This window comes from Neolamprologus multifasciatus, chromosome 9 (genome assembly GCF_963576455.1).
Source record: "Neolamprologus multifasciatus chromosome 9, fNeoMul1.2, whole genome shotgun sequence".
NCBI classification, from domain to species: Eukaryota; Metazoa; Chordata; class Actinopteri; order Cichliformes; family Cichlidae; genus Neolamprologus; species Neolamprologus multifasciatus.
The window spans coordinates 24154138-24181375 of record NC_140447.1 but is presented as its reverse complement, the minus strand read 5'-3'; the positions used below and the strand labels follow the sequence as shown (position 1 = coordinate 24181375).

The following is a 27238-nucleotide window of genomic DNA, read 5'->3' as shown; positions in this document are numbered from 1 at the left end:
TATATTTTTTAAAAGAAAAAGAGGCAGCAGAGTGTTATTCCTGTAGCTACAAAGGCTGTCAGCTGGGGAAAATAGTAGTTTGAAGTAGATATGCACCAACTGGTCACTTGCTTTTCAGCTAATTAGCTTTGACCTTCCTATCATAATAATAGAGTAAACGTTGGCCTGCTGATCATCTCTTATTTTGCTTCCAAAGAGTCACACTTTTGTGAAACTTTATTGCTCAATGATCTTGAGCAATAGATCCCTGGGCTTTCTTAAGGTTTTTCAACAGGGAGATTCTCAAAGAGCTATTAGCTAAAACATAAATCTTGGTATGATGTGCAGTGTGTCGTTCAAGAGTTTGACAAAAATAGCAAAAATAGCACTACCAGTAGCACTACTAGCACTACCAAAAATAGGTGGCTCCACGAAGGCTGCAGAAACAAGCATAACCACCTGACCAGAGTACTGTAAAAACATGCCAACTGGCTAACATAAGCCACACTCATCAAATTAATTTAGCTTTTGGAATAAGTGCAATGCATCTATCTGCCATTTAAAATCAATTTCATTTACATAACAATGTGATATTAAATGGTTTTACATTGCTTTTGAGTACACACCTTTGATTTCTACCACTGTGGTCAGAGTTGGCCATTTTCTTCGACACTGGATGTAGGCGTTAGTCTGACATTTATTCTCAAATTCAAGTGATTAGGAAATAAGTTCCTTTAAAATTAGAAGCTTTACAAGAAGGTACAACATGTTGGGTAAGTCACATTTACAATGTCAATTCTGCCCAGTAACATGGAGCACTTTATTCCAAGATCTATCCAAGTATGTGATTAAATGAAAAAAAGTATAATCAGGTGTAGCTGTGGAAAATATTTTTATTGTTCATTTTTTTTTTATAAACAATGCAAATTTATATTTCTTAGAAAGCAAAATCAGAATCAGCCAAGGAAAGTGACATTTGGTGCATCGATGCTCTTTTGGTGCTCTTGCTTTATTATTATAATTTTTTTTAATAAATGAGAGGGGCATAATGAGGGGAAACCTGGCTGTCAGCTGACCTAAAGTGACACTATTTAGTCATCTTAGAGGCTTCTCCATGGCTACACACTGTGCACAACATTGAGTTTAAATATAGCAAAGGAAGTCTGGAATTTCCCACGACAAGATACGAGACCATGGAAACAAAGTCAAATAGTGTAAACTAAGCAGAGTGTTTAGTGCACGGCCTTCTTTGCTGATCTGAAACAACGTGTCTAGCTGTCTTTCAAATACTTTTTAGATGTAGCTCAGGGGGTTGTCATGGAGACTGAGGCAGGCAGTGGTGTCACAGTGACCTTGGTATCAGCTGAAGGCTGTTTGTCAGGATACCGACTCAAAACTTAAAGTAAATTTGTCTTTTTGGGAGTCTCTCTCCGCTTTCTTTGCTCATCATCAGTCATCGTCTGTTCCTTTCCCTCACGAACCCTCCGGCGTCGCAAATGATCTTTTCCACCACCAGACTAAAAATGTGACCTTCAGTACGTCTTGTTATCAAGAAAAAGCAGGGAAAACTAAATCAAAGGAACTAGAGCCTCCAGTCCTCATCCAACCACTCCAAATTTTGGCGTGCTCAGGGTGTGGTGAATTTCTCCCAGTTCTAATCTATGAGATGCCACATGGCTGGAGTTCTTTGTTTGATTTGTCTGAGCTCTTAATGCCTTCATTGGATGAGCGGCTGGATTTACCTGCACATGGCAAAACCCTCACCCTGCAGAGAGGAACGGCTACAGGAGTGAGCTACTGTATGTGTTAGCAATGTGGTTAAAGTCATTTAACAAAAGCGTTTAACAGTTAGGCTGCTAAAATACTGAACACTGTCAATAAGTAAAAGTCTCTGATCAATTGAACCACATTCATAATGAACTACATAATGCAATTTCAGGTTGAAATTTTCCCAGAGAAAAACTTCCATCATCTCTTTTTTCCCCTCATGTCAGTCCTGAGGATACAAACCTCGTGTTTGCAAAAGCTTTATTGGAACTGGCACTGAACAAAAGTGACCAGGGGCTTCGTATCGAAGGCTCCGGTCGTACAGGCCTAGAGGCTGCAATTGCCTGGCAACCACCGGTCGCCAAAACTGAGTATTTGCCAACAGTTGTCGGTTGCTGGCAGTTGCTGTGAAATTGCTTGTTCAAGCCAAACTTGCTCTGACCTACAGATCTGCCAATGACCCACTGGTGACCACTAGGGAAAAACATGTATTGCTCAACATGTTGGTGAGTGGTTGTGGGTACGTTGCTGGCATTTCTTTGGCGAGTAAAGTGCAGTCACCGGCTCTTTGTGTGGAAGACACCAGCTTGTCTGCAAACACTTGCAAACGACTTGCTAAGTAGTAAAGAAACCAAAGAGAACATTTGTTTTCAAACTTTTAAATTTCAGCTGTAAAGTATGTGATGCAAAGATTTGCATACTTTAAAAAGCACATCTAGGACAGGATTAATTTTGCTTGGGCAATAAACAGCGTGATGTGTGGCTTTGTTTCTTGCAACATGCCTGTTTCCACACAAGCTAAAATCTAAAAAACAAATAAAGTAAACAGCATTAAATAGACTTCTGACAGTTTGTGACTGACAAAAAATGTCAAATCTATTATTTCTAAGTTTTTCTTTAAATAGGCGACAGAATAAAGCTTTCAAATGCTGTTATTTTAGCTTATTTATTTAAAAAACAAAAGTAATATGCTGTGGATGAATGGATTACAACCAGCTATGACAAATCTAACCCTGTGTTTTGAGGATGTCGATGGCTGTTGGGGGAACTGTTTCATCATTTTTATGCTTCTCAACCACGCTGACATAAAATAAAAACAAATAGACCACCAGTCAGGTCTTGAGTAAGACTGATAAACCAATAAAGGGAACCATGGATGCTACTGTGTCATGCTGTGACTTAAAATAACAGAGTCTGTGTGAAAGCGAGAGGAGAAGTGGAAAGCGTGGGGCAGCGATCTTCACAGCTGCTTGGTCTGTGGCCAGAAGTTTCTGTGTGTATTTCTGACCTGAGAGATGTGGTTGATGGAGGACTCCATGCGCCGCAGCTGCGAGGCCTGGATGTCCAGCAGCTGCAGCACATTGTTGGCTAAGGCATTAATCTGGTAGGCCACGCTAGCCAGGGACTGGGTGGTGTAGGCTTTGGTTTCCTCCAGAGCTTTCCTCTTGTCCTGGGCCTGTGCGCAGAAATAAAAATGTCAGTTACTATTAAAATTTACATAACATCCACCTTTTAACCCCATCTACAAGTCAGCTTTGTGCTGGCTTCAGGCCAAAAACACTGCAAAGACCATTTCCTCCCCAACTCTCAGTTCTGAGATACCACACTGTAACGGATCCTGAAGCCACCATTCAAGAGCAAAATATCCACTTTTCTAAACTCAGACTGCTTCACAGAACTGAACCTGACAGATTCAACACAATTAATTCGTATCATCAATAATAAAGCACAGCGTTGATAGCAACAGTTCACTTGTAATTCAAGATCAGATAACAGCCACACCTCTGCTATTTCACATCTAGTTTAAGTAGGAAACTTTGCAACGTTATCTTACGTGCAGTTTTATTGTCCCCTTTTCTTCTGTCTTCTTTGTTTTTTATTTCTATCCTCTTGTTTCTATTAATCTAGTTTTTCCTTTTTATATTTTTTTGTTTGCACCCTTTTAAAAAGCTTTCCAATTATTCTGTTTGGCTCTCCATGGGAATTTACAACATGAATACTCTTCTTTTTATCTACCCTATCACTTTTTTAAAAAAAGTGCTACACAATTAAAGTACATTTTTATATATCATCATGTCAAAAAACAAAACAAAACAAAAAAAAAAACACCTAGTATCATATTTTTGGTATAATCAAGCATGTCTGTGTGGCCTATAACTGGCCCACTCGACGTATATGAAGCTAAACATTTACATGTATGCAGCAATATATTCAGTAACGATTTAACGACATGTTGTTCAGCCACCTCCCTTCAGACGGGCATAGCTCCAAGCTGATGAGCTGTTGTGTTTGATCTCTGTGGGCTCTTCCCTACACTGCTCTCAGTCACCAAGTCCAAAGAGCACTGCCTGGAGGGTAAACACTGGGCTTTGATAACAGGGTGCTGTAATAGAAGACAGGTGGTGGCAGCAGTGGGTGAGGTGATGATAGCTAATGGTAGCATTAAGGGGGCAAAACAGAGGGGAAAAAAAGATCATATGAAGACAAGAGAGGTGACAGTGCAAAAGAAAACAATCGACGCAACTAATACACAAACTGTCCATATGGCTGGCTAAAAGCTCCTGACCAGGAGAGCTGCAGCGCCGGCTTTTCCACGGCCGGTGTTTCTTTTAGCGGGAATCAAAGCAGCAGATGTGTTGGGCGATAACAGCCTCAGGAAGCAGGAAAGATTCCTCCAGAGGGTTCAGTGCAAAAGGCCATCTGTTGAAATCACACACTCGTTCATGCGCACACGCAGACACCTACCACTGACGCCGCAATATGCAATGTGATGCGTGGATTAACAGCTGGAGGGAAACAGATGAAACAACAACTGCAAACAAACAAAACAAACAAACAAACAAACCAGCCTTTACATCCATGATAGCAATTTCCAAATTGCAAGAGGATTCAGATTTTTGCTGTATAAACAGATTAGTGAACAGCTCGTGCTTAGCTGTGCAGAACTGTTGGCCTACATATCACGCCACAAGTTAGTTTAATGAATAAACACGGCCCCGAAGAGACGTTGTGCAAGATCCATTAATTATAGATACACAGACTACAAATGCAAATATGTTGTTTGCAATACTGTTATAACTAAAAAAAACTGCATGATTATGTTGTTTTTGTTAATGCACTGCAGCTGTGAACAGCACAGACAAACAGGCCCATTGATGTTTCGGATCACAAACAGCTCAAGTGTGATGTGTAAACTCTACTGTCTCCATTTTTGTCAGACATACAAATTCATTCAAGGTTGCCAAAGCTTAAATCCAAAGAAAAGAAAACAACGTGATGCTGTTTGGGCTGCGTTCTCGAACGGCTGCAGTGCAAAACGCTCCAAAACATGCACGATCGCCCGTCCCGCTGACTCAAAGTTAGTACAGAACATGTAAGCTGATGACAGTACAAATTAACCAATGTGTATCACTTTGAAATTGAAGGTGCAAGGCCAGGACTTAAAATTAGTGCACCACAGGCTGCCCTTCGCTGCCGTTTCCTCTCCTTTGAGACGCAACCGCTACAATGAGTCGTCCGTCAAGAAAGCTGACGTGACGAAGCAAAAAGGCCAGGCTGATCTTTCCTGGTTTACACGAAGGTAAATGTTTTACCTGCACTGACACTCACAAGCTGCACAGCCCGCTTTTCAGCCATTTCACTATATATTTCCCAAATAGTTAAATAACAGATCCCTCTTTGCCCTCTATTCTTCCTTTTCTGAACAGAATGATTCACTCTGCATTAGCTGCCAGAGCCGTGATACGAGGTCAGCGGTGGGTGCCGGGAGGACAGATGCAACACTTGATTGCATCGCCACTGGCGGCAATCTTAGATCCTCCTGCTCTAGTTACATCCCTGGCATCCCTAGTCCCTTTGCTGGTTCACGCATCAAATCCTCAAGAACAACCAGATTTGTTGTCCAATTACCCAGCAATCTGCACATTTCTTCAAAAAAAAAAAAGACAATGGGAGAGATGTAGTAGATCCTAAAAAATGAGAACAAACAGTGCTTTAGCAGACAAGCAACAAACGGTGTGCACAATCAGCTCAAAACAACAGCACCGGCAAGCTGAGTACACTCTTCCACGGCAGGGAGATGCAGAAAATGAGGTGGGCTCTGAGAGAGCTTTAGCGCTCCTGGGGCACTTTATCTCATATTTCTGAGCTGAGTAATGACTGAGTGAAAGAGACTATGGAATATCCAGGCAGCAGCAGACAGGCTGTCAGCACCTGAGCTGGGTTTATAAGGGGAGTAGAGAGGAATGCACGGGCTGACTACGCACAATAAATATGTAGCTGGGAGCAGGGGCAAGCGAGATAATCAACCACCACCTTGACAGCATAAAACACAAACACAGAGTGACAATTCTTCAAAAACCCAAAATAATTGAACTGTTTTCCATGCTGCACGTACGCAAGCTGAAAAAACTCACAAAAAGATAAAGGAGTGGCAGTCACAAGAAAGGCTTTCCTGATTTCTGCAGGGTTTTTTGAAACTCTTGGAAGGATAGACACTCTTCATCTCACCCATCCAGTCTGGCAAGATAACGGCCACTGAAGCACAATTGAGTTTCTGTTTTTTTTTCTTAAACAAGACGCCTCCATGTCAGGCTCTGCTGGCTGCATTAAGTGCCGTAAAAAGGAAAAACTCCTCGGGGTCAGACGGGTTCCTGCTTCCCTTCCGCCCAAAAGCAGTAGCAGAAGTAGGAAATGGACAAAATGAGTATTCCTCCTGATGATCCGACACGACTAAAAGAGGACTCAAGGAACTGAGACCAAATGTCTGTTTCACTGAATCATCCAGAAAGTAGGAACATGACAAAAACAAAAAACAAAAAAAAACAACAAAGGGTTCAGTGTGGGATACATTTGTTGGTGTTGCAGCAAATGCTAGAACTTGCATAAACATTTCTGCTTCTTTTGATTTACACAGCTGACAAACCCATCTGGGTTAATGCGCACTCACTTGTTCACAAGTGTGCTCAGCACACACACACACACAAAAAATAAATAAATCCCACACACTTTTAGGAATGTTTGGAATTCCGCAACATGTCATACATCCTCAAGAGCTGCTGAGGGGTTTCGCCATGAACCATGAAGTGTGGGGGATGAGCTCACAGAAGCCAAAAACAAACACAATGGGACAGAAGTACAATCTTCAGACTGAACATGAGGAAAAACTAATCCTAGATATTAGGCCTGACAACTCCTGCAACTTTGTCTAAAGGAAGAAAACCTTAGCAGGGATCAATCCTCTTCCCAAAGCAGTACTGTGCTGAGCTGAAAGAATAAGCCTAAATCCAGCTGGAAGGTTGTAGAGCTCACATGGCACTTTGCTGCCCAGTGATGTATCGACCGCTGATTACTGCAGACTGGACGGGGCAAGATAAGTGAGGCAGCCTAGAGCTAGTGAGCCGTTGTATTGATGCGTGGAAGGTGGAGCCCATGAACGAGAGACACGTTTAAGATCTGACCACGTGTTACCAAAGCTATTACCTGATCAATTAGTTCCCTCTGCCATCGTGCAGTGATATATTACAGCTCAAACGGAAAGAAAAACTGTGATAGCAATCTGAGACCGAATGTAACTATGTCAGTACCACTAAAGTTAAAGGAAGACTGTCGTTTCCAGTTTGCTGCTGCTGTGATTTATCTTTGGTGGTGTCAGTCTGTACTGGGACTTCCCCACGCTTCCATCATATTTGCTAAGTAGATCAGCTGATATGGCTGAACTGTGGTTGAGCTTTACTTTGCGGCCAGCTTAAGACAATACCTTGCTTTCTGCTTCTTACCAGTCTAGTAACGTGCATTTCAAGGCAATTACAGTCGTTGCTTAACGTTTGATGGAACTAAAGCTACTTTCGGTGCAGCAGGTATCTGACACAACCATGAAAGGACTTCACTCTGAACTAAAACCCCGCCTGACAAATGTGAGATTTTCTTTAACTGACTAGGTTTTCTGTTAGACTTCCTTGTTCTAAGGTTACATTGGAAACAATTTGCTGGTCACTTTGTTCCCTAGTTGACATTTACTGCTCTGGGTGCTGGTTACTGCCAATGTATTTACCACCCCCTCATATGTCAATCGACAGTATTCTTCCCTGTGGTTGGTAGTTGCTTCAGTTGCTTGGTTAAAAATCTTCGATGGTATCTGGTTGCCACGTTGCTGCAAATTGCTTTCTGTGTGAACACCGCTAACAGTTAATCAATATATCTCCAAGTTATTATTATTCCCAATTTACCTGTCACGAATGAGAAAATCCAAACTTCATAGGGTGTTCAATTCGCTACCATACACCTCTAAGAAAACCCATCAGATATTTATATTGGAGAGGCTGCTAACACTAACTTTGGGGTATTTGTCCTTTAAAAATTGACTTCAGAAATGATCAAGTATCAGTCTCAGAGCCCATCAACTGATCTCCTTTTTTAGCCTCTCAGAGGAACAGCTAATTTCTTGGGGTTTTCAAAAGTTGCCCAAGGCAAGATGTCCTGTTCCATCTGTTATTCCCATTGGTTTACAAATGAAGACATTTTTTTAAAGAGATAATAAAAAGATAAATTGATAAAATGACTGTACACCTGTATGCAACCAAACACAATCGGTCAACAGAACTACAAACGAACTACAAACAGAAACCAGAAAGATACCAGAACCACAAATCTTGTCCCTTGCCTACAGATTCTCCATACTCATATAAAAACATGTTTATGGGAAAACGTCCGTTTTCTAAATGCTCTCTGGTTAAATCTGTGCCAATTAATAAGTCAGTTTATCACAGAACTGTTGAAGCTTTACTTTGTTTTATAAAGCCTAAATGTTTAAGAAGGTGCTAAGTGTTGAATTAACAATTTTCCGTATACATTATTATATCCACTCCTTGAGACGATTAAACTAAGAACGACCTACCTGCCGAGACAGGATGGTGAAAGTGACTCTGGATCGTGTGAGGAATAAAGAAAACCTGCACATGAAACAACTTCAGTCCCTCCTTTTACAAGGTCTCGGCTCTCTAAAATTAAAAATTACAAAAAAAAATGTATAACACTGCAGCACGATAAGTGAATTCATAATTCCTTCTCCTCCCTCAAAGGGGCAGATGGAGGCTGACTGAAAGGCCATAAGGTCTACCTGACCTTGAAAATCTGCCAGCACGCTATTAGAAATTCCTTCAGTGTGTCAGGGAAGAGACACAAAGGGGAAGTTTGCACATGAAGGAAACTCATTAACCTTTATTGAGAGACTTGGTAATTGCTTCATCTGGCAGAAAGCACAAAGTGCTTAACTGATAAACAAGCAAAAAAACACTAAAAGTTGGGAAAGGCTTTACTCCTTATGAATCCAACTGTAAGCCGAAACAGTACCATCAGAATGAATCCGACTCTCCAAAACTCCCACACCGTAACAGATCGGTTCAACAGTCTGGATCAAACCAACCCCGGTCAGCTGAGGGGGAGGAGTGACAGGTGGTCAAAAGGATGAATGGGTCTGGCTGGTAGGCTCAGAGCCGCTAGGCCTCTCCGTGCTGCAAGAAAAACCAGGCCACTCCACAGAGAGCAGGAGAGAGGGAGAGAGGGAGAAGCAGAGAGAAAGGACAGGAAATGAGGACTCAAAGTAACCCAGAGAGGCAAAGCTATGTTAAAAAAAAACACAAACCTATATTTATCACCTTTAGGCAAGACTGGCCCTCTTCCAAGAGAAAAACTTTCACGAATTCTCCTGGGAAAAGCAGCACAGGACAGGTACACCAAGGTTATATGACCGGGATTGTCAAACTACTGATCGATGGCCAGGCCTCGCCTCTTACATGTGATGCTGCCTGCATCGATTACAAGCTCACATTTTAAAACAACTCATTCAGGAGCAGCCCGCACTTCTTTTTTTCCTTTTTTAAAGAAAAAGTGGGCATCGTGCTGCCTCAGCACAAACAAAAAAAACACTTGCTTGCAAGACAGAATTTACTCTGACTTATGACCTCCTGGTTTTCTACATAACACTTCCATTTCCCCTTTTTTCCCGTTGTAAACATCTCACTATACAGCGCTGCCACACATCGCTGTGATTTCATCAGGAATTTGGACCAAGTTGCAGGCAAGACCTTTCTAAGGAATTCCCAATTATCAATGTAGTAAAGGCGTGTGCATTGCTGGTATTCAGATAGTGGAAACATTCAGATTCAGAAGACTTTATTTATCCCCGAGGGGCAATTGAGAGACTGACCTTGCCGACCATACATACAATACACAATGGCCCTGTATGGTGGCTTTAGGAGTGTCAGAAAAGCATCCATTCAAAATACATTAAGTGCCACAAACGCCTTTCCTTGTTTAGAAATGAGTGGACAATGATCGCTGAAAACTTTAAAGATTTATTGACTATAAATGTAGAGATTAAATGATGACAGAGTTAAATATGATCGGCAGGACTGACTATCTGTCCTGGTGTACCACTCCTTTTGCCCTATGACAGCTGAGATCTGGCTTAAAGAAGGCCTTTAAACAGTGACTATGCACATAAGCATGACTTGTTCACATACAGTTAACACAGTCTGTGTTACCTTACTTAACAGAAATCTGTCGGTTTTACTGCAGTTTTTGAACGTTTGACAAACAAAAGTGGATTTTATCCTTAAGTTAAAAAAACTGACGGGCACAATTTGTTATGCTGAAAAAACAACAACAAAAAACTGAACTCTGGAGTTGGACGAACTCTTAAGACATTTGATGGATACCTGCCCAAAGACCAAGAAAAAAGGAACAAGGATAAGCTGCTGTTAACGTTTTTACCACAGTACTCGTGTTTGCTTGAAAACCTTTATTGGTTTTAACCACTTTGTCACTATTAGTTTAAAGTTTAAATATTTATTACGTTTAGATAAGCTTTAGTTTTACATTTTTAGCTTTCAGCAGAATTATCCAGACAGTAGGCAGCTGCCTTTAGGGCCACAAATAGCATTAAATGTATATGCAGTAGTGCTCCCCAAGATCCTTTTAACCATGATATACACATAAGAAACCGATCAGTTATAGTTATTAGCTCTAATTTCAGTTTAGTTTCCATTTGGTTAGTTTCCAAAGTGGGTTTTTGTCATTTTAAATCACCATGATGTGGGTGGTGTTTGTCAGTGGAAAATAGACATTACAATACAAATATATCTCCTCGTGCTGTAGAGGAATCTTAGCTTCCTAAATACATTTATCTGAAAAGATTAAATCAGAGCATGTTTGGCTTTTTCTGCTTGAAAAATAACTCAGCTGACCAATTCATTTTTATGATGTTGTTTCCTGAGCTCTATAGATAACAAACACAGCCTAAGCATGACTATTAAAGCCTGAATTGTGTCATTACTGTGCTGACAACCCTCTCAGTGCGTCCTCTAGCCAACATGGCCAGGTGGCCCACTTTGCATACGGTAGACGCGTCCTTGTCGCAGAGGTTACACAAACATGGCTCTGATTTGCATGAATGAAAAAGGGTTTTGAAAACAGCTAAATATTCCAATCTTTCTAATCAAAAGATCAATCAGAATAAACTGAACCGAGGTATGTTAATGCGAATCTTGTCTTGTTTTTAGAGGCACTTCCTGACACACAGAAAAGGCATTTCCAGGGAGTCGGTCTTCAGAGTCAGCAGGGCAAACAGGAAGCATAACTCGGACCTGTCAGTGTGTCATATGCCACGCACGCACAGCTCGAAACGCGCTCTCAGACCAACAAAAGTCACTATCAAGTTGGAAAAGTGGGGCAGAGATCTGTCCTTGGTTAAACAGAGCTCTCGCCATCTGCTTCAGCCCGCTGAGCTGCACTATAGTCCACATAACCCCAAAGTCCCGATGACACAAGCACAGAGAGAAAGAAGCAGGGATGGAAATGTGAAGGAGGAGTGCAGAAAGGACGGGCCGATTCAAGCTGAGGCATGTTGATATGTGCGTGTTTTCGAGTGTGTGCGTATCTATCAGACACAGAGAGCAGGAGAGAGTCTGCAGCAGACAGAAAGGGCTTATGAAAAGTGCACTCGCTTCACAGAGAGCTGGCGACGTGTGCTGAAAAGCTTAAAAATCCCTCTTTTTTTTTTTTTGACGTCAGCGCTTCAAACAAGGTGCTCGACTAAAATACAGAGGCAGGATCAGACGCACGCCGCAGAACTTTTTGTACAGTTTAGTTAAAGTCTGAACTAAATTTACATCAAATACTGAGCTGAGGCTCGTCAGCATCATCCACTCCTGCTGCACCTTTTATGTACAGCCACGCACACATAAAGACATCAGAAGGCAGCAGCTGAGATGTTCTTGTGAGTTTTCAGCCCATTAGTTTGGAGGGGGTTGAGTCCTATGACACCATTTCGGGAGCATCTTCTAAAGATCTACACGGCAAAAAAAAAAAAAGCATGCGTTATCAAGCTCAATCTACAAGTAATTTTTGAGAAAGTAGAAGAAGAAAAGCCTATTTTACTAGTTTTAATGTGATGAAATCTGATGAAATCTGCCTGGTTCTAGTCCCCAAATGCACTAACTGCAAGTCACTTTGGGCAAAGCACAAACAAACTGAGCAATTCATTTAAGGCAGCAAAAACGACGGAAAAGAATGAATAAAGGAAGGGCGGGGCAAAAACTGGAAATTAGTAATTAATATTGTTACGATTAAAAAGTTTTAAATAGTTAAATAGTTTCTCCTAACCCCTCTACCAGTTGTGCACTCTTCATGAGCCTAAGGCTTCCTGTTAAAAGGGAGTTCTTCCTCCCCACAGTTGCCAAATGCTTGCTTATATGAGAATCAGCTGATCGTCGAGTTTCTTTTTCTACATGCAGATATAAATTTATCTGTGTCGCACCATCTTAAATAACTTCAGAGCTCAACACAATAAAGCAAACCCATCTCGACCACAAGATCTGAGTGCGAGCGTTTAAAACGAGGCATGCTGATAAAAATGCAACTTACAGCAGACAAACTATGATTTAAATGACTATTTTAATTTTAAAGTTTGTCAGTATTGCTTCACTGTGGGAAATCACATTGAGACCTTTCGTTCTACAACTGGCTGTGGCACAGAAAATCCCATAACAAGGAAATTCCCACGTTTAGTTCCACAGCACTGCTTTTCACAGGAAACAGAAAGAAAACGAAAACTCTCAACTTTATGGCAAACGTGGCAAGAAAAGCTGCTTGACGGCCGCAAAAATGAGACAAAGTGGTCAAAGCTTTCCCCTGCAGCATTTGCGCAGGCACCCTGCCACAGGGCAAAGTTGCCTAATCTTGCGAGGACAAGGAAGAAAACAAAATTACAGGGAGTCCTTGGGGAGTACAGCTGGAGAGGACACACCCTCTTTAGCTGATATGGGTGGGTTGTCTTCCTGCTGAGAGAAAAAAAAATGTGGGCTCTCTTTTCACTGCAAATGTTTGCCTGTCACATTGTTGCTCTGTCTTTTTTTAGCAGCGGCTTACCACATTTGTTAGTGCCTTAAAAAAAGCAAAGCCATTGGTGGTTATTAGACTTTGTAATGAAGTTGCAGCATGGTAATCACGTCACATCACATCCTGGCCCACATTTATTCTAGAAAAACAGCACGCAGACACAGATCACCTCCCTGTATTAGGTTACAGTAAATTAGCTACCTTGTTATGAAAAAGAAACCTAGCAGAAATTAAAGCATGAATAATCTGAATGAGGGATTTCAAAAAAATCAATACCGCCAACCTTTATTGACCAACTAACAAGGACTTTATAGTCCTGTCTGCTTCACAGCCAAGTGAGCCAAGCCAGCTATATTATCCTGAACAAGCTGCTTTCTGCACATTCTATGATTTTACAGAACATTTAACAGTTTAGAAGTAATGCAGCAACAATAAACATCAGAGCATTTGCACTAAGTGCTCGCAAGTCCATAATGTAGACAGTATAGCATCACTTTAACGTCCCTGAAGTATCCCAGTGGGGGGCTTAAACTGTTTTTGTGGTATTAAATTGTGAGTTTATTGACCTTAAGGAATATAAAGGGCTGCTACGTTCATGTGGACTTGTAGTTATACTATGGCTTTCACTTTAACGCACGTAAAGCTAACTCACTACTAAAGCAAACAAAACTGGTGTAACTTTGTCCTCGAAATAAAACTATTTTTTAGGATAGGGTGTAACATAATCAATGGCCTGTCTTAAAAAAACACACACGGGCCTTCCTTATCAGCAGTGACAGTGGAGGCAGTTTAGAAGCGAGCCAGTGTACTACTAATTTTTTTGTTAAAAAAGAAAAAGTAGACACACCCTCTGTGTAAACGGAATGAATGTGATCAATGGTGCGGGGCAGGCGGGGGCTCTTTAAAACGTCCCACGGCCGTAAAAGCCCCGTGGGTAAAGTGTTATCACCGCTCCGAGCTTTTAGGGATCATTTGACGAGCCAGTCCACTTCTTTATCCACGTTTCCTGTCCCAACAACCATTCAGTCCGGAGCTTTTCGCGACAAAAGGCGGACCACAGATACAACAACCCTGTGGCTCACTCACTTACCTGGACATAATTGTTCTCGCAGTAGTCTGCTACTCTCGTCAGGTTTTGGTAACTCTCCACGAGCGCTCTTTTACCGGCCGGAATCTCTTCCTCTAACAACATTTGTAGCTCTGCCATCTTAACATCTCTCCGCAGAGCCTCCCTTCCCTCTCTGCCTTTCTTTTGATTGAAACAGCCACCAGCCCAGCTCTGCCTCAAAAAAAAAAAAAAAAAACTCCTTTGCCTGCTATTGTGGGATTCCTGCCTGCCCTCGCTTTGGCGTAACGTCAAAGCGAAGATCGTGTGTAATAATGAGGAGGATCACTACATCCGCAATATTGTGTACGAACATTTTACTCTCGATTTTATTTCATTTTAATTCAGCACAAGGAACAGGAGAAACAAGTGTATTTGAGAGTATTTGAGATATATTAGGAAAATATTTGTAGAAAAAAAAGCCAAATTGATAATTTACAGTGAATATGTGTATTTGACCAGTTTTACTTAGAAATTTTAATTCGCTTTGGATGAAAATGGTAATTTTGGAATAAAGAAAGTAATTTTAGGTGAGTTATTATTTTATTTTTTGAAGGAAATGGTGCAGAATAAAACGTTATCTTATTGCAGTATATTCTACAATATTCTAAATGGCAACATTTTTATAACATCAGAGAAAATGCTACATTTTACAAATTAATAGAACATTTTTAGACATTTTAAATTCATTGTTGTGACAGTACTAAGCAAAATTTTGACCCAGGCTTCATTTCTAGATATTTTTCCTGGAAAATGTCAAACATGTTATTGAAACATGAGCAAACATACATGGAAATATAGCATGAAAGGCAAAACCAGTTTGTACAATTATAATACGCTTGATTGTCTTCTTTTGAATGTCTTTTTGATGAGTCCAGTCTCTTTCTGGGTTTTATCTTCTTCTTTTTTTTAAGGACAAGACTTCCAGACACTGTTTATCTGCTGTTGATCATTTTTTATGCCTAGCACTTCTTTTTTGTCCTCCACTTGTCCAGTTTCCTCATTTTTTAAGGATGCACTGCACACTGTGCTGAGTTTTCGGGTTTTTCGCTCAAAAATTCTACTTATGCCTGTCAAACTGTTATCTTTGGGATTTTTTTAGATGGGACTAAAAGTAAAAAAGTGCCTAAAGACACTGTTTAAATTTTAAAATTGGTTCTTTACCAATTTGTCTGTTATGCATAGATACAACAGTGGGTCCTCTCTTGAGTTGAGCATCTTTCCTTATGCTTAAATGATGCACAGGTCCGTTTTATAAGGGGTTTAATGAACAGGGAAAAAAATCCTCAGCAGCCCATACCCAAAGAAAAACTTAGAAAGAATTCAGAAAGCCTGGAGAACTTTTGCTCAAGAGCACTTAAAAATAATAACACAAGAACATCTGGCTACTTGAAAGCAAAATATAAAGAATTTTGATTTGATTTGAAGAAAATATTTATTTTATTTATGTTTTAAGCATACCTCTAGCCCTGAGTTCATACTGAACCACAGATACAGAAAGATACATACCTATACAGATGTGGGAATATATATTAGCAGGGTATTTATATGTAATGTGTATATGTAATGTAAGTCCACTTTACATCAGAATGTATGTCGCGAGGTGTGGACGCGGAATTAGGTAGAAGAATATTGCATGCAGTTATTGTAGGATCGCGTTCAGTGTCGAAGCTTTAGGGAAGAAGGTGTGTTTCAGACAGATAAGATAAAGGATTTAAGGACAAAGTGAGAGCTCTAGCTTTTTTCTGCTGTCGACCTATCGGTTTTCCAACGAAGAGGGAGGGGGGAAGAAAAAACATGGATCTGTCTAGAGCATGTTGGGATATGTAGTTTTACGTGTCGAACTGTCGCGACATGAGTTTGTGTTTTCAGCCATAAGAGCGAAGTAACATTATATATTTCACTTCTCAACAGCTTTCTCACTCGTTTGACTTTAATATGTTGTTTTTATATCTAAACCATATTTTCACAGACGTTTTTTGTTTGTTTTCTTCATGTGGACGCAGAGGATTGTGGAGTTTGTAGGCGCCGTCTATATACAGCAATAAGACTACAATTCCCACAGTGTGTGCTGTTCATGGCGTCTGGTCAAGGGCTAATGACAAGTCGCCTTCTGACAAACAGATAGGCCCGTGATTTTAACGGTAAGTAACGACGGTTTTAAGCGTTTTTTTCTCGAAAGTGTGTCAGTGTAGATACCGTTTAGCGGAAACGACAGTGTCGCTAAAGCTGTGCCACACGTTAAACGTTGTGTCCTAGATATCCAACTGGCTCAGCCTCCTCCTACTGGTGGTCATAACATACTGTAGACAGTTAACTTTCAAGTATAGCTGGTTGCATTAGCGTCGCAAAAGTCTGCTCGTTTGCAGACGAAAACAAACCAAACTGCTGCTCAGAGCTAGCATAAATGCTATAAACAAACGCTTTTAACGTTTTGTTTTTGTTTTTTTGCAGTTGTCGTGAGTTTGTTTACTGCTTGCAGGTGGTGTTGTTGTTGTTGCGCTGTCTGCGAGTGACACGATGGAGGTGGAGAGCGTCCGCGTGGAAGATGAAGGGCGCCTGATCCAGATGAGGTTTGATGCCGCCGTGAAGGTGATCAAGAGTTTACCCCCGAATGGTGAGTGAACACCTCACTCGAAGCTCTCTTTCTCTCTCACACAGACACACATATACACACACAGGCCAGTTCAACCAGCTCAGCCACCCCCGGGCAGGTGCGGTGCAGCAGCTTGTGCGATTTAAATAATCCACTTTGGCCTGCTTGCTTTGTCCCCAAGCCATCACAGATTTGAAAGAAATAGAAATCAGCCACAACTCTGCACGTGGAGGGTAAGGCTTTTTTTTATGTGATGAGAGTTTTCTTTTCCTCAGGTCCCTTTCAGCCCTCCAATGACATGATGCTCAAGTTCTACAGCTACTATAAACAGGCCACTGTGGGACCATGCAGCATACCCCGACCTGGCTTCTGGGATGTAGTTGGAAAGGCGAAATGGTAAGTTAGGGGGCGGTGGTGGTTGTGCGCTTAAGATTCCTTCAGAACTCAATTCTATGGAGAAGAAAATGTGATTTCAGGGTATAAAAGGAATAATTTGTGCCAAGAGCAATGAGTATACTAAATAATGAGATGCTCCTTGTTTTAAATCTATGTGGATCAGTGTACCTCTAAGAATAGTCCCCCAGACACAAACCCTGTTGCTGTAATGTTTTATCATATTTTATCATTCTCTGACGATCACATCAAGACAGCTTATGATATTCAGAAATGAAAGTCTCACTCTGTTAAGCTCAGGCTGTGTCAGGTGATCTCTGGACTCATTAAAATATATGAGTGACCTCTTACCCACAAAGCTGGACAGTTTCTCTCAAGGAGGGGCTTGTACCTATGTGTTTTCTCAGTCCTTACACACGCTGGATACTGTCTGTCACGAAGCATTGAGTTTGATCACAAACCTTGAAGCCCTTGCTCACCATGATCTGCTTTGTCCTTCTGTAGACTCAGATATAGCTATATTCTTATTTGCAAGGCTGTTTTTGATCTGCTAGGTTGGTCAAAAGAAGGGCAGGATGTTACTGTTTTTGGTCTCAAGACTTATTCCTTCTGTAGTCATTTAAATGTTTAGATTCAGATAACTTGATTAATACCAAAAAGGTCAATTTGTTTGTACCTGTTAAGCATCTGGTCTTATAAATGAATTTTAAAGGACTTTGAGGCAGTTACTTGAACTCTCCTGCCCTGTTTTTGGCCTGGTTTCTACGCAGCTGCTGATTGCACCGCTGCCTGTTCTGCCCAGGACACCCTTGGAAAAAGTTATTTTTAATCTTAAACATGATAGTTCCGTGGTTAAATAAAGGCTAAATGAACACGTTTCATGGGTAGGTACAGTTTCTAATGAATGTTTAAGTGTCTGCCAGACTGTGATCCAAAGTTAGTAAATTAGTTGGTGTCCTCAAATAGTCTTTCCTTATTGACTCAGCTGAAAACTGGAACTGGCACAAAGGCCTTCAAACACACTTTTGCTGACGCATGACATTCTCTTCTGTGTTCCACCTTATAAAATTATATAACAGTGCATGTTTTCTTCTTTTGCTTGCTTTTCTGTATTTTATTTATGTATTTATTGTGATAGGGATGCCTGGAATTCTCTTGGAGAAATGTCCAAAGAAGAAGCAATGTCATCTTATGTTGATGAAATGAAACTGGTACGTTTTGAAGCACCTTTTTAACCTGTCCGTGTTTCATGTCCTTGTGTGTAATCAAATGACACAAGCCATGTGAAGAGTAACACAGATACATTACCTTTATAGTCATCTGAATCAGGAATAACCCTGTTACACCAAATAATTTATGCTGCAGTACCAGTACTTTGAATTTAAAGCACTTTTTGGTTGTTTGTGACTGTGGGATAATATTCTCATTGTGCTCACTCTGGATTTGGTTTTCAGATCCTAGAGGGGATGCCCATGACCGACGAGGTGGAGGAGCTGTTAAAGGTCCTCGGCCCGTTCTACGAGCTGGTGGACGAAAAGAAAAAGATCGCGCAGATATCAGACCTGAGCACAGGTTGGTGTTTCCTCGCCAGGTGGATTGCCCACACGTTTTACTTTGTGATGTGGAGTTTAACCTCTTTTTTTGCCTCTTGTTATACGCTCAGCCCGTTTGACTCAGTTTGCTAGGCAACTGGAAGGCAAGTACATTACTGTGTAAACACGCGGGTCTGTTGATATACTTTACTTCCTGTCTGGTGTTGTAGCTCAGATGCTTTGAGTCCTTATTAGCAGTCATAGAAAGCTTGCTTGTAGCTTACCTCAGTTAAGGTTCCCCTCACAATCAGAAATGGACACATTTCATTTTAATATGTTAACATCTTAAGCAAGTATTTGTGAGCTTATAAAATTCTTTCTGTTTGTGTGTGTGTGTCTGTAGGGTTTGGCACAATGATGAATTCAATGGCATCAAAAAGTGTTGCAAAGAGCATTGTTAGAAACATGGAAATGAACGGCACTCTGGAGACACGGCCTGCAAGGCTTAAACAGAAGGAAGTGAGGTCAGAGGAAGATGCGCTGCAGGATGATGATGATGAGGAGGAGGAGGAGGAAGATGACGATGAGGAGGATGAAGAGGAGGAGGAGGAAGAAGAAGAAATGGTGACAAGGGAGGTCAGAAAAGGTAACAAAGTTGCTCCTTTTGAGTGTGAATATCTGAAATGATATTATTACATGTTAGATGCAGATTTCCTCTTCTATATTTTTTCCTCAGACAAAAAATCTGGACCATCACAACCAAAGAAGAAAACTTTAGCTAGGAGACAAAAAGCTCCGCTGTCAAACGGTAAAGTCGCTAACGGGGCCACCCATCTGACCAATGGCAGTCATTCCAGAGCTGCTCTGAACAGCGACAAGTCCCAGGAGGGTTCACTTGGCGAGCCTCCGCTCAACGGACACAATCCAGGTAGGAAAACCGATATTCCAACATAGGGCTCTGTTTCATCCTACAGTACATCCCTACAGCGGTCCAAAACAGTCATTGAAGACTCACCAACACTCAAGCTGTCTGAGCACCATGTGATCAGATAATCTGCTAAGCTTCATTCCCAGAGCTGCAGCACACATTAAATCATAACACTTAACACATCCGCTGCTCCTGGGACAGGCTTAATGGAGAAAATTAATGGTTCTGTAGAAACTGAGGAAAAAGCCCCTAATTCAGTGAACTTCCTCTTTGTCACTCTGGTAATTACAGTGCAGACTAGTCATCATAATGAAGAACAAGTCTTGAGTTTTGTGTGCCCTTTTGCCCTCTTTGTAATGACATTAGATCCAAGTGTAGCTGCGTCTGCACCCAGTCACCTGACCAGCGACTCAGACAGCGAGGTGTACTGTGACTCTGTGGACCAGTTCGGACAGGAAGAGGCAAGTAAAAACTTAAACATCACAGAAATATCAACTGGGTTTAGCCAACTGGAGTGTTTTTTACTCATCTTGTTGTTTTTCTGAAGAACTCAGAGCATAACCGCTCTCTGGATGAATTGGATGAAGAAGAGAACCATCTCCAGCCGCCTCTGGAGGAGAGACGGGAGACTCAGGAGGATGTACAGGGTCCATTGCAGGTTGTCAGATGTGGAGGAGAAGATGGAGAGGCAGGTGGAGCAATGTCACAGAGGCTGAATGTGACTGTGCCTGGTGGCTCTTCAGTCAGAAGAGGAAGGGGTAAGGCTGCATTCACAGGGTTTTACACTCACATTTAAATGTTATGAAATGCAATCACAAGGATGACAGCATGGTTCTGTGGAGCCGGCAGCTCTGTGTGGCTTTTGTTTTTCCATTTAGTGGCCTTTCAGTGTCACAAAGACTGTTATTCCATTGTATGCGCTGACACCCGAGCATGTGTCAGTTATTCAAATTCAGTTCTATTTTTAGGCTCCAGGTCTCCAGGCCTTCGCCCTGGATCTCAGATGCCCATGCACAATGCTGGAGATGGAGACGGGGGCCGCTGGGGAGGTGCAGGAACACCTGGAGCGAACCTGAATGAGCAGATCGTTGTGGCGCTGGCCAGACTGCAGGAGGACATGCAGAGCGTCCTGGAGAGGCTGCACACACTGGAGGCTCTAACTGCAAGCCAGGTCTGATGATATTACAATGAAAGTGACTCGAAACAAAAACTACAATGTGGCTTCTTTGAGGCTTAACTAAGAAAAAATAATAGATAACATCAAGTGCCCCCAAAATCTTTCCACTCTGTGTGAATATAACACTATTTTATTTAAATATAAACATAGCTGTGTCAATGTCATTGATCGTTGATCAGTAAAATAACAACCTTTTATTTATTTATTTATTAATTAATTATTTTCCTGATGAAAACAAGGCGATGGCTAAATAGAAATTAATGCATAAAGAGAAAACTATGATAAAGTGCACATACACTTTTGTCAGCGCATAACAATGAGATGAAAATAGTCTGGCGAGGTGACAGCCAATCAGAACTAAGTAAGTTTTGTAGAAACAAAAAAAGACGACACGAGTTTGGAAATGATCCAATAAAAAGTAAGCTCGCTTTCTCTTTTTTTTTCTTTTTTTTTGCCTTTTTTGAAAATGTCAGTATTATTTTATTTTTATTTTATTCATCATTTATATTTATTGACAATTTATTTAAAAATAATAATTCTTTGAAAATTAATCTAGTGCAGTAGGGACAGACATGCATATTTGACTCGACTAGGCATACGGACACATTTCACATTTGATGTCAGGAAAAAAACTTTGTAAGTCACGTGAAGCTCGCCTCTGTAAAAACACGGCAAACTTTTACAACTTTTTGTTTTATTTAACTAAATCAGCTTTAGATTTAAGAAACAATAATCACACACACACATAATCTTATGACATTTTAGTCAAAAAACTATGACTAAATCTAAATCAAAATTTCCTGTCATAATTACACTATATGTAAACTTAGAACTATACAGCAAATGATTAAACTACTCGTGGTGGCTTTCTGCGGTTTATAGACTGCAAGGCTGGCAGCAATGTTAAGCTATCTATGGTGAGTAAAATGAGCTGGCAATGGAATTTGATTGTACTACTCATTTATAATGTTTAGGCAATTTTAATTATCTTCAGTGATATATTAAATAAAGTAGCATCAGCTACAGGACTGGACAGCTGGCTAGTGACAGGATAATAACTTGCTGTGAAATAATGAAGAAGACAAGGTAAACAAAACTTGAAGCTAACTAAGTAACCTCTAAACAGTAGGTGCTTTCTTATCATAATGCTACAGGTTTCTTTTTATGTGTATTTTATTTTAACAGGAAGCTGGGATTGTGCAAGAGTCTCCTGTCCAAAATTGGCTGCAGTTCAAACAGCAGTGGTTACACTTTATACACAGTGACATTAGGACAGGGAAGGAAAACACAGGTGGTCATAGTGACATAAATAAAACAAGTGAAAGGCAACAGTTAGAAGAGCTGAATTCAAATATGATGCACGTAGTGGTGAATTATGCTAAACTACATGGATTTTCATATAAATAATATATAAGAACTGGTCTTTGTTTCAAGAACCAAGAACTTTGTCTTAATAAGACTATTGACATAAAACAGCAGTGCAGTGGTTAGCACTTGTGTGGAGTTTGCAGGATCTCCGTGTGCCTCCGCGGGTTTCCTCTTTGTATTGCTGCTTCTTCCCACAGTCCAAAAACAGACATGTTCAGTTAATCAGTCATTTGTAATTCACCATTGATGTGAGGTAGATGAAATGCATCTGGTAGAGTTTCTGAGAAAGAGATGTTGCAGATTTGTAGATGAAGTGGAAAAGCAGCTGAAATAACAGTTACTGGGAGAGATGACTCTAAGAAAACAAACAGACGTTTGTATCATATTCAGGATGTAGCACAGGATGAGTTCTGTGTGTATAAAGCAAATAAATATACATTTTTTTAGCCACAGTCCAGACCTTGGACACAAAGAGCCTTCAGCTTCTGTTGATGCTTACTGTTGACCCAGGAGGAGTTTGCAAAAGACATTCATTTAAAAGTTAGCTTGTTGGAATCCGCTAACTGCTCCGCTTAATAACATTTACAAAAAGGAAGTAAAATTTGTGCAAAAAAACCCAATATCAAAAATATATAATATATAGATTTCTATGTGGCTTTAGAAATTTAAGATAAGATATACTTCAGTTATCCCAAAAGCTGGGAAATCACTTTGACAGCAAACAAATATAAAAAACAGCCTAGCTCAATAAAATAGTTTCTTAAATTAAATCTCATAAAGGTTAAGTGAATTGCTTAATAAATCACTAATTAAATATAAGTTCTTTCTTTTTAAATGTGCCCATAATGACAGATTATGAACTCTTTCTTTTGGCAGGCAAGATCAGTGGCTCTGTCTCCTACTTATGCATCTCCCCCAGTGAATAATAGGAGTCAGGTAAACAGTTGCAGTCTTCATTAAATTTTTGAAAACAATCTACTGAATTTCCAGCTGATTCAATTAATTTAAACCATATGTTCATTATTAGGAGTTAACAAGTTTCATTTGTAATAGCAATGTATATTTTTTGTCCTCCTAGAAACCGTCCTGGTGGCCTTTTGACATTTCACCAACCAGTTTGGCCTTTGCTCTTATATGGCCATTTGTGGTACAGTGGCTTATCCGCCTATACTTGCAGAGGAGGAGAAGGTAAGAAACATATGGACAACACACATAGTCCAAAATTAGGTGAAAATTCACAACCTGCACTTAACAGACTTTTCCTCGGTCATTAACAATAAAGATGAGTGAGTGGAAGTTTTTTTGGTTTGTTTTTTAATCTTACTAAAATCATATTGACTCATATGAGGTTCACTCCATTTCTTTGGCTACAGTGGTTTTGCTATAAAGTGCTTAAAAGATTGTCTAACTTTAAGAAGGTTTAAAAAGAAAAATTATTTGCTTTCGTAAAGCGTCCCACACTTTTCAGGTATTTCTGATATTAACTAATTTCATTTTTTCTTTTTCTCCAAAAGACGAATCAACTGAACCCAGTGACACTTTAAATCGCCGTGGGCACGACAATAACAAATCCCCAAAATATTATGGATGGGTTGCTAATGGCTGTAACTCTTCCCCTGCTTAGACCCATGGCCCAGTAATTAGCTCTTGCACTATAAAGAAAGCCCCTAAAACTAACGAGAGCGAGGAAGCAGTCTCTCAGGCGTGTTGCAGCGTGGATGTGGAGTCACAAAGGAAGATGAAAGTATGGGCTTGCTGTCTGTGATTATCCAACTGTTTCAAGATGAATCTACTGTATTGGATTTTTTTTCTCTGTAAGAAATGGTCTGAGTCCAGCTGTAGAGTAGCTACAAAATTATTTCCGTAACTGAGATATTATTGCACACAAATCGGCGTTTTCAGCTTAAGGTTTCATTTGATGTTACTAGAAATGTCCCCAATTCCCTTTCATTAGTTGCCCAGGTAATGCTGCTATAGTAAAATATTGTAATTACTGTAGAAATGAGGAATGAATGTATTAATTATTGAAATGTGAGATTCTTTTTCATTCTAAGTTAATATTTATTGCTTTTAGCAACAGTTGCAATGAAGACGTGAAAAAGTGAGATTTCTGTTGAAGTGAATGTTTGTGTGTAGGTTAGACCAGGTTCAGGATGTTTTCATCAACGGTTTTGCTACATATCAGTCTGCAATCACTTCAGATTGTTTTGTACTTCAGTTTCTAAATAGAAGAAGTGCCTCAGCATTACAAGGTATTTTGTACTGTAGGCATTATGATTTCTTACATTCTCTTATTGTAACATAACCCTTGCATTTCTGGACCAAATTCAGACTAATTGTACTACTTAGTGAGCCATGAATTAGCAGAAATCTTCCAATCTGATATCCGATAACTAATGCATAATGTTTGTCACCGTCTGTGTTGTTTCATTTTAATGTGTGAAGAATTTCATTGGGATGATAGTAATCGTGAATTGTTTGCAGAGCAGCGAGCTCCATATAAATTGTATACAATAGCTGTACAGTCCAAACAAAAATGCAATATTTTAATTGCATCTCTGTGTAATATGATGCCATATTTACAAAGTATGATATCTGCATTAGCACTGATCTTTCCAGCGCTATTATGTTTTAATTAAAGAAAAAAAAATGCAATAGTTTACCTTTCTACTGAAATGTACTAAGGCTTTCTCACCCTCTCTGCCTGTGGATAGAGTGGTGTTTTGCATGTGATAATCTCAGCCTGAAATAAAGTTTTCACAAAGCAGGTTTGTCCACTTTATTTCAAATAAGTGGTTACTTGAGACCTCACAATAAATCTACGATAGCCAGAAACAACTGCCTACACACTGTGCCCACTACACCAGAAGCAATTGTGGGTCTGAGGATTTCATCCCAAATACCTAAGAGCACGCAGGCTATGTCCACACGTACCCGGGTATTTTTGAAAACAGATTTTTCTATGCGTTTGCACCTTTCGTCCACACGTAAACGGCGTTTTCGGTCACTGAAAACGGAGATTTTTAAGGGTGGATATTTTTGAAAACTCCGTTTTTGCATTTACACGTGGCTGAGAAAAACGGAGAAAACGCAGCGTCAAAGATGTGCGCCTTTTTTGACGTCACAGTGTGTGCCACGTTATTGTTACGGTTAAATGAATTTCTACAATACTGTTACTGTTAATTGTACTCTCTGCAGTGTTTAAATGCTTAATGCACACACAGTTACTGTCCCTCCACACATACTACTCGGTTCTGCTTCTATTAGCGATGGGTCGTTCGCGAACGAAATGGCTCTTAGAGCCGGCTCCTTATTGGGAGCCGTGAGGTTTTTTGTTTTTTTTTTCTTTCTCTCACCCTCTCTCTTGCCCTTTTTCCCGCTAAACTCCGCACGCACGGCCTGTACTTTGCGCTGGGCAGAGGGGGGAGGGGCGTTAGTTACACTTGCAGTAGCACAGGAACAGAGCCAGAGAGAAAGAGAGTGAGGGACAACAACGTCACATTAGAAAGGTATAGTAATCATCCACTATTTTCAGTTGCAGATGATAAAGGATTCAGAAATCATGCAGGCCCATATGACAGAGAATGTGCATCTTCTTTTTGTTTTAATATTTTAATTTATATTGAATTGTGTTGTGGTTTGCAGTGTTTTGTGTTGTTTCACGTTAAATTTGTTTAAAAGGAAAACGCTGAAAATTTAAATAGTTAAAAGTTTAAAATGTAAATAGTTGTTCTTTGTATTATTTGATTTATTTATTACATTTTATGTGGAGTGAATAAATAAAGTATATTTATGGTGGCCCTTAGAGACAAAGCACGTACAAACTCCAAAACACATACAAACTCCTAAGCATGTACAAACTCCAAAATGCGTAAAAACTCCAAAACGCGTAAAAACTCAGACGCACTTACAAACCCCAAAGCATGTACAAACTCCAAAACACGTAAAAACTCAGAAGCACGTACATACTCCAAAACACGTAAAAACTAAGAAGCACGTACAAACTCAGAATCACGTACAAAAGACAACAGAAGTGCTCCAGGATGCTAGGGCGCAGTGTTGAGCTTTTGTTACCTAGTGGCTACACAAGCCAGGAAGTATCAACAACCAGATTTGGTGTGTGGTAGTAACAGGTAAATTAATTTATTTTTTTTTAATTATTTGAATAAATATGAGTGCTTGTCTATAAATACACAAACAATACACACATGCTTTCAATTGTGTAATTTAAGTGATCTGGGTAGCTCTGTTTTGGAAGTTCAGTTAACGCTAGAAATGTGTTTTGGAGTTTGTATGTGTTTTGTCTCTAGGGGACATATATAAACATATATAAATAAAACCACTTTTTTAAAATTAGTTTTAGCTTTTCTGCATAATTTTATATTATTGTTAATGATTAAATAATTAAAGCAACAAAACAACCTGAAGAGCCGGTTCGGAGCCGAAAGAGCCGGCTCTTTTTAGTGAGCCGAGCCGAAAGAGCCGGATCTCTAAAAAGAGCCGGATCTCTAAAAAGAGCCGGAAATCTAAAAAGAGCCGGAAATCCCATCACTAGCTTCTATGCCCCAGCTTTGTTTACTAGTTCCCGCTGAGGCTTCTAGACTTCTGATTGGCCAACATTTCTACACGGTTAGGAATATAGCGCCACCTGATGCTTTGGCATGTTCCTAGCAGCGTTTTCCTTCATTTCTGCCTTTACGTGTGGACGGGATTATTTTTTAAAACGAAAACAGAAAATCTCCGTTTTCAAAAATACCCGTGTACGTGTGGACATAGCCTCAGAGTACAAGTGGTTCGCAGGTCGAGCTTTGGATGGGCCTCCCCAGACCATCACTGAACTGGTCATGTTAGGTGATTAACGTTCACCTGACTCTTCTACATCCGTCAAATGTGGTCAGTGTGACCCTGCTCTCATCTGTGAAGAGAACAGGGTGCAAGGGACAGATCTTTTAGTTCTGAGTGTACATGTAGATGAGCAGTGGCAGACCACCTCACA

At 40.3% G+C, this 27238-nt stretch overlaps 2 protein-coding genes across 10 annotated transcripts in view; one reads left to right on the top strand and one right to left on the bottom strand.

Annotated features, from left to right (window-relative positions):
* abi1a (abl-interactor 1a) overlaps window positions 1-14489 on the bottom strand; it is a 52084-nt gene extending 37595 nt beyond the window's left edge. For 2 of the 7 annotated variants that reach the window (XM_085173579.1, XM_085173577.1), the window contains exons 1-2: window positions 14234-14485; window positions 3035-3202 (exon numbers count right to left, since the gene is read on the bottom strand). In XM_085173579.1, the coding sequence (XP_085029705.1) occupies window positions 3035-3202; window positions 14234-14350 (285 nt within the window). In that variant the 5' untranslated portion in view covers window positions 14351-14485. Of the gene's footprint in view, window positions 1-3034; window positions 3203-14233 lie in introns of all 7 variants that reach the window. The other 5 variants (XM_085173583.1, XM_085173578.1, XM_085173581.1 and 2 more) reach the window with 5 other exon arrangements.
* A 1788-nt stretch (window positions 14490-16277) lies between these two features.
* Window positions 16278-25007, top strand: acbd5a (acyl-CoA binding domain containing 5a). 3 transcript variants are annotated; one of them, XM_085173584.1, is made up of 14 exons: window positions 16278-16392; window positions 16703-16865; window positions 17120-17240; window positions 18376-18448; window positions 18692-18809; window positions 18901-18933; window positions 19173-19415; window positions 19506-19697; window positions 20064-20158; window positions 20245-20455; window positions 20666-20868; window positions 23119-23178; window positions 23321-23430; window positions 23757-25007. In XM_085173584.1, the coding sequence occupies exons 2-14, from the start codon at window positions 16769-16771 to the stop codon at window positions 23767-23769; spliced, it is 1569 nt and encodes a 522-aa protein (XP_085029710.1). In that variant the 5' UTR covers window positions 16278-16392; window positions 16703-16768; the 3' UTR covers window positions 23770-25007. The 3 variants fall into 3 exon arrangements, with proteins under 3 accessions (XP_085029710.1, XP_085029711.1, XP_085029712.1); XM_085173585.1 differs by having other exon boundaries at window positions 16290-16392; window positions 16731-16865; XM_085173586.1 differs by lacking the exon at window positions 18901-18933 and having other exon boundaries at window positions 16302-16865.
* Window positions 25008-27238: the final 2231 nt, after the last annotated feature.

Excerpts from the sequence above, each read along its gene's own strand:
- acbd5a (XM_085173584.1), top strand. The coding sequence starts at position 16,769 with ATGGAGGTGGAGAGCGTCCGCGTGGAAGATGAAGGGCGCCTGATCCAG. Across the intron at positions 18,449-18,691 it reads ATGTTGATGAAATGAAACTG|ATCCTAGAGGGGATGCCCAT; the intron begins GTACGTTTTGAA and ends TTTGGTTTTCAG. Across the intron at positions 18,810-18,900 it reads GATATCAGACCTGAGCACAG|CCCGTTTGACTCAGTTTGCT; the intron begins GTTGGTGTTTCC and ends TTATACGCTCAG.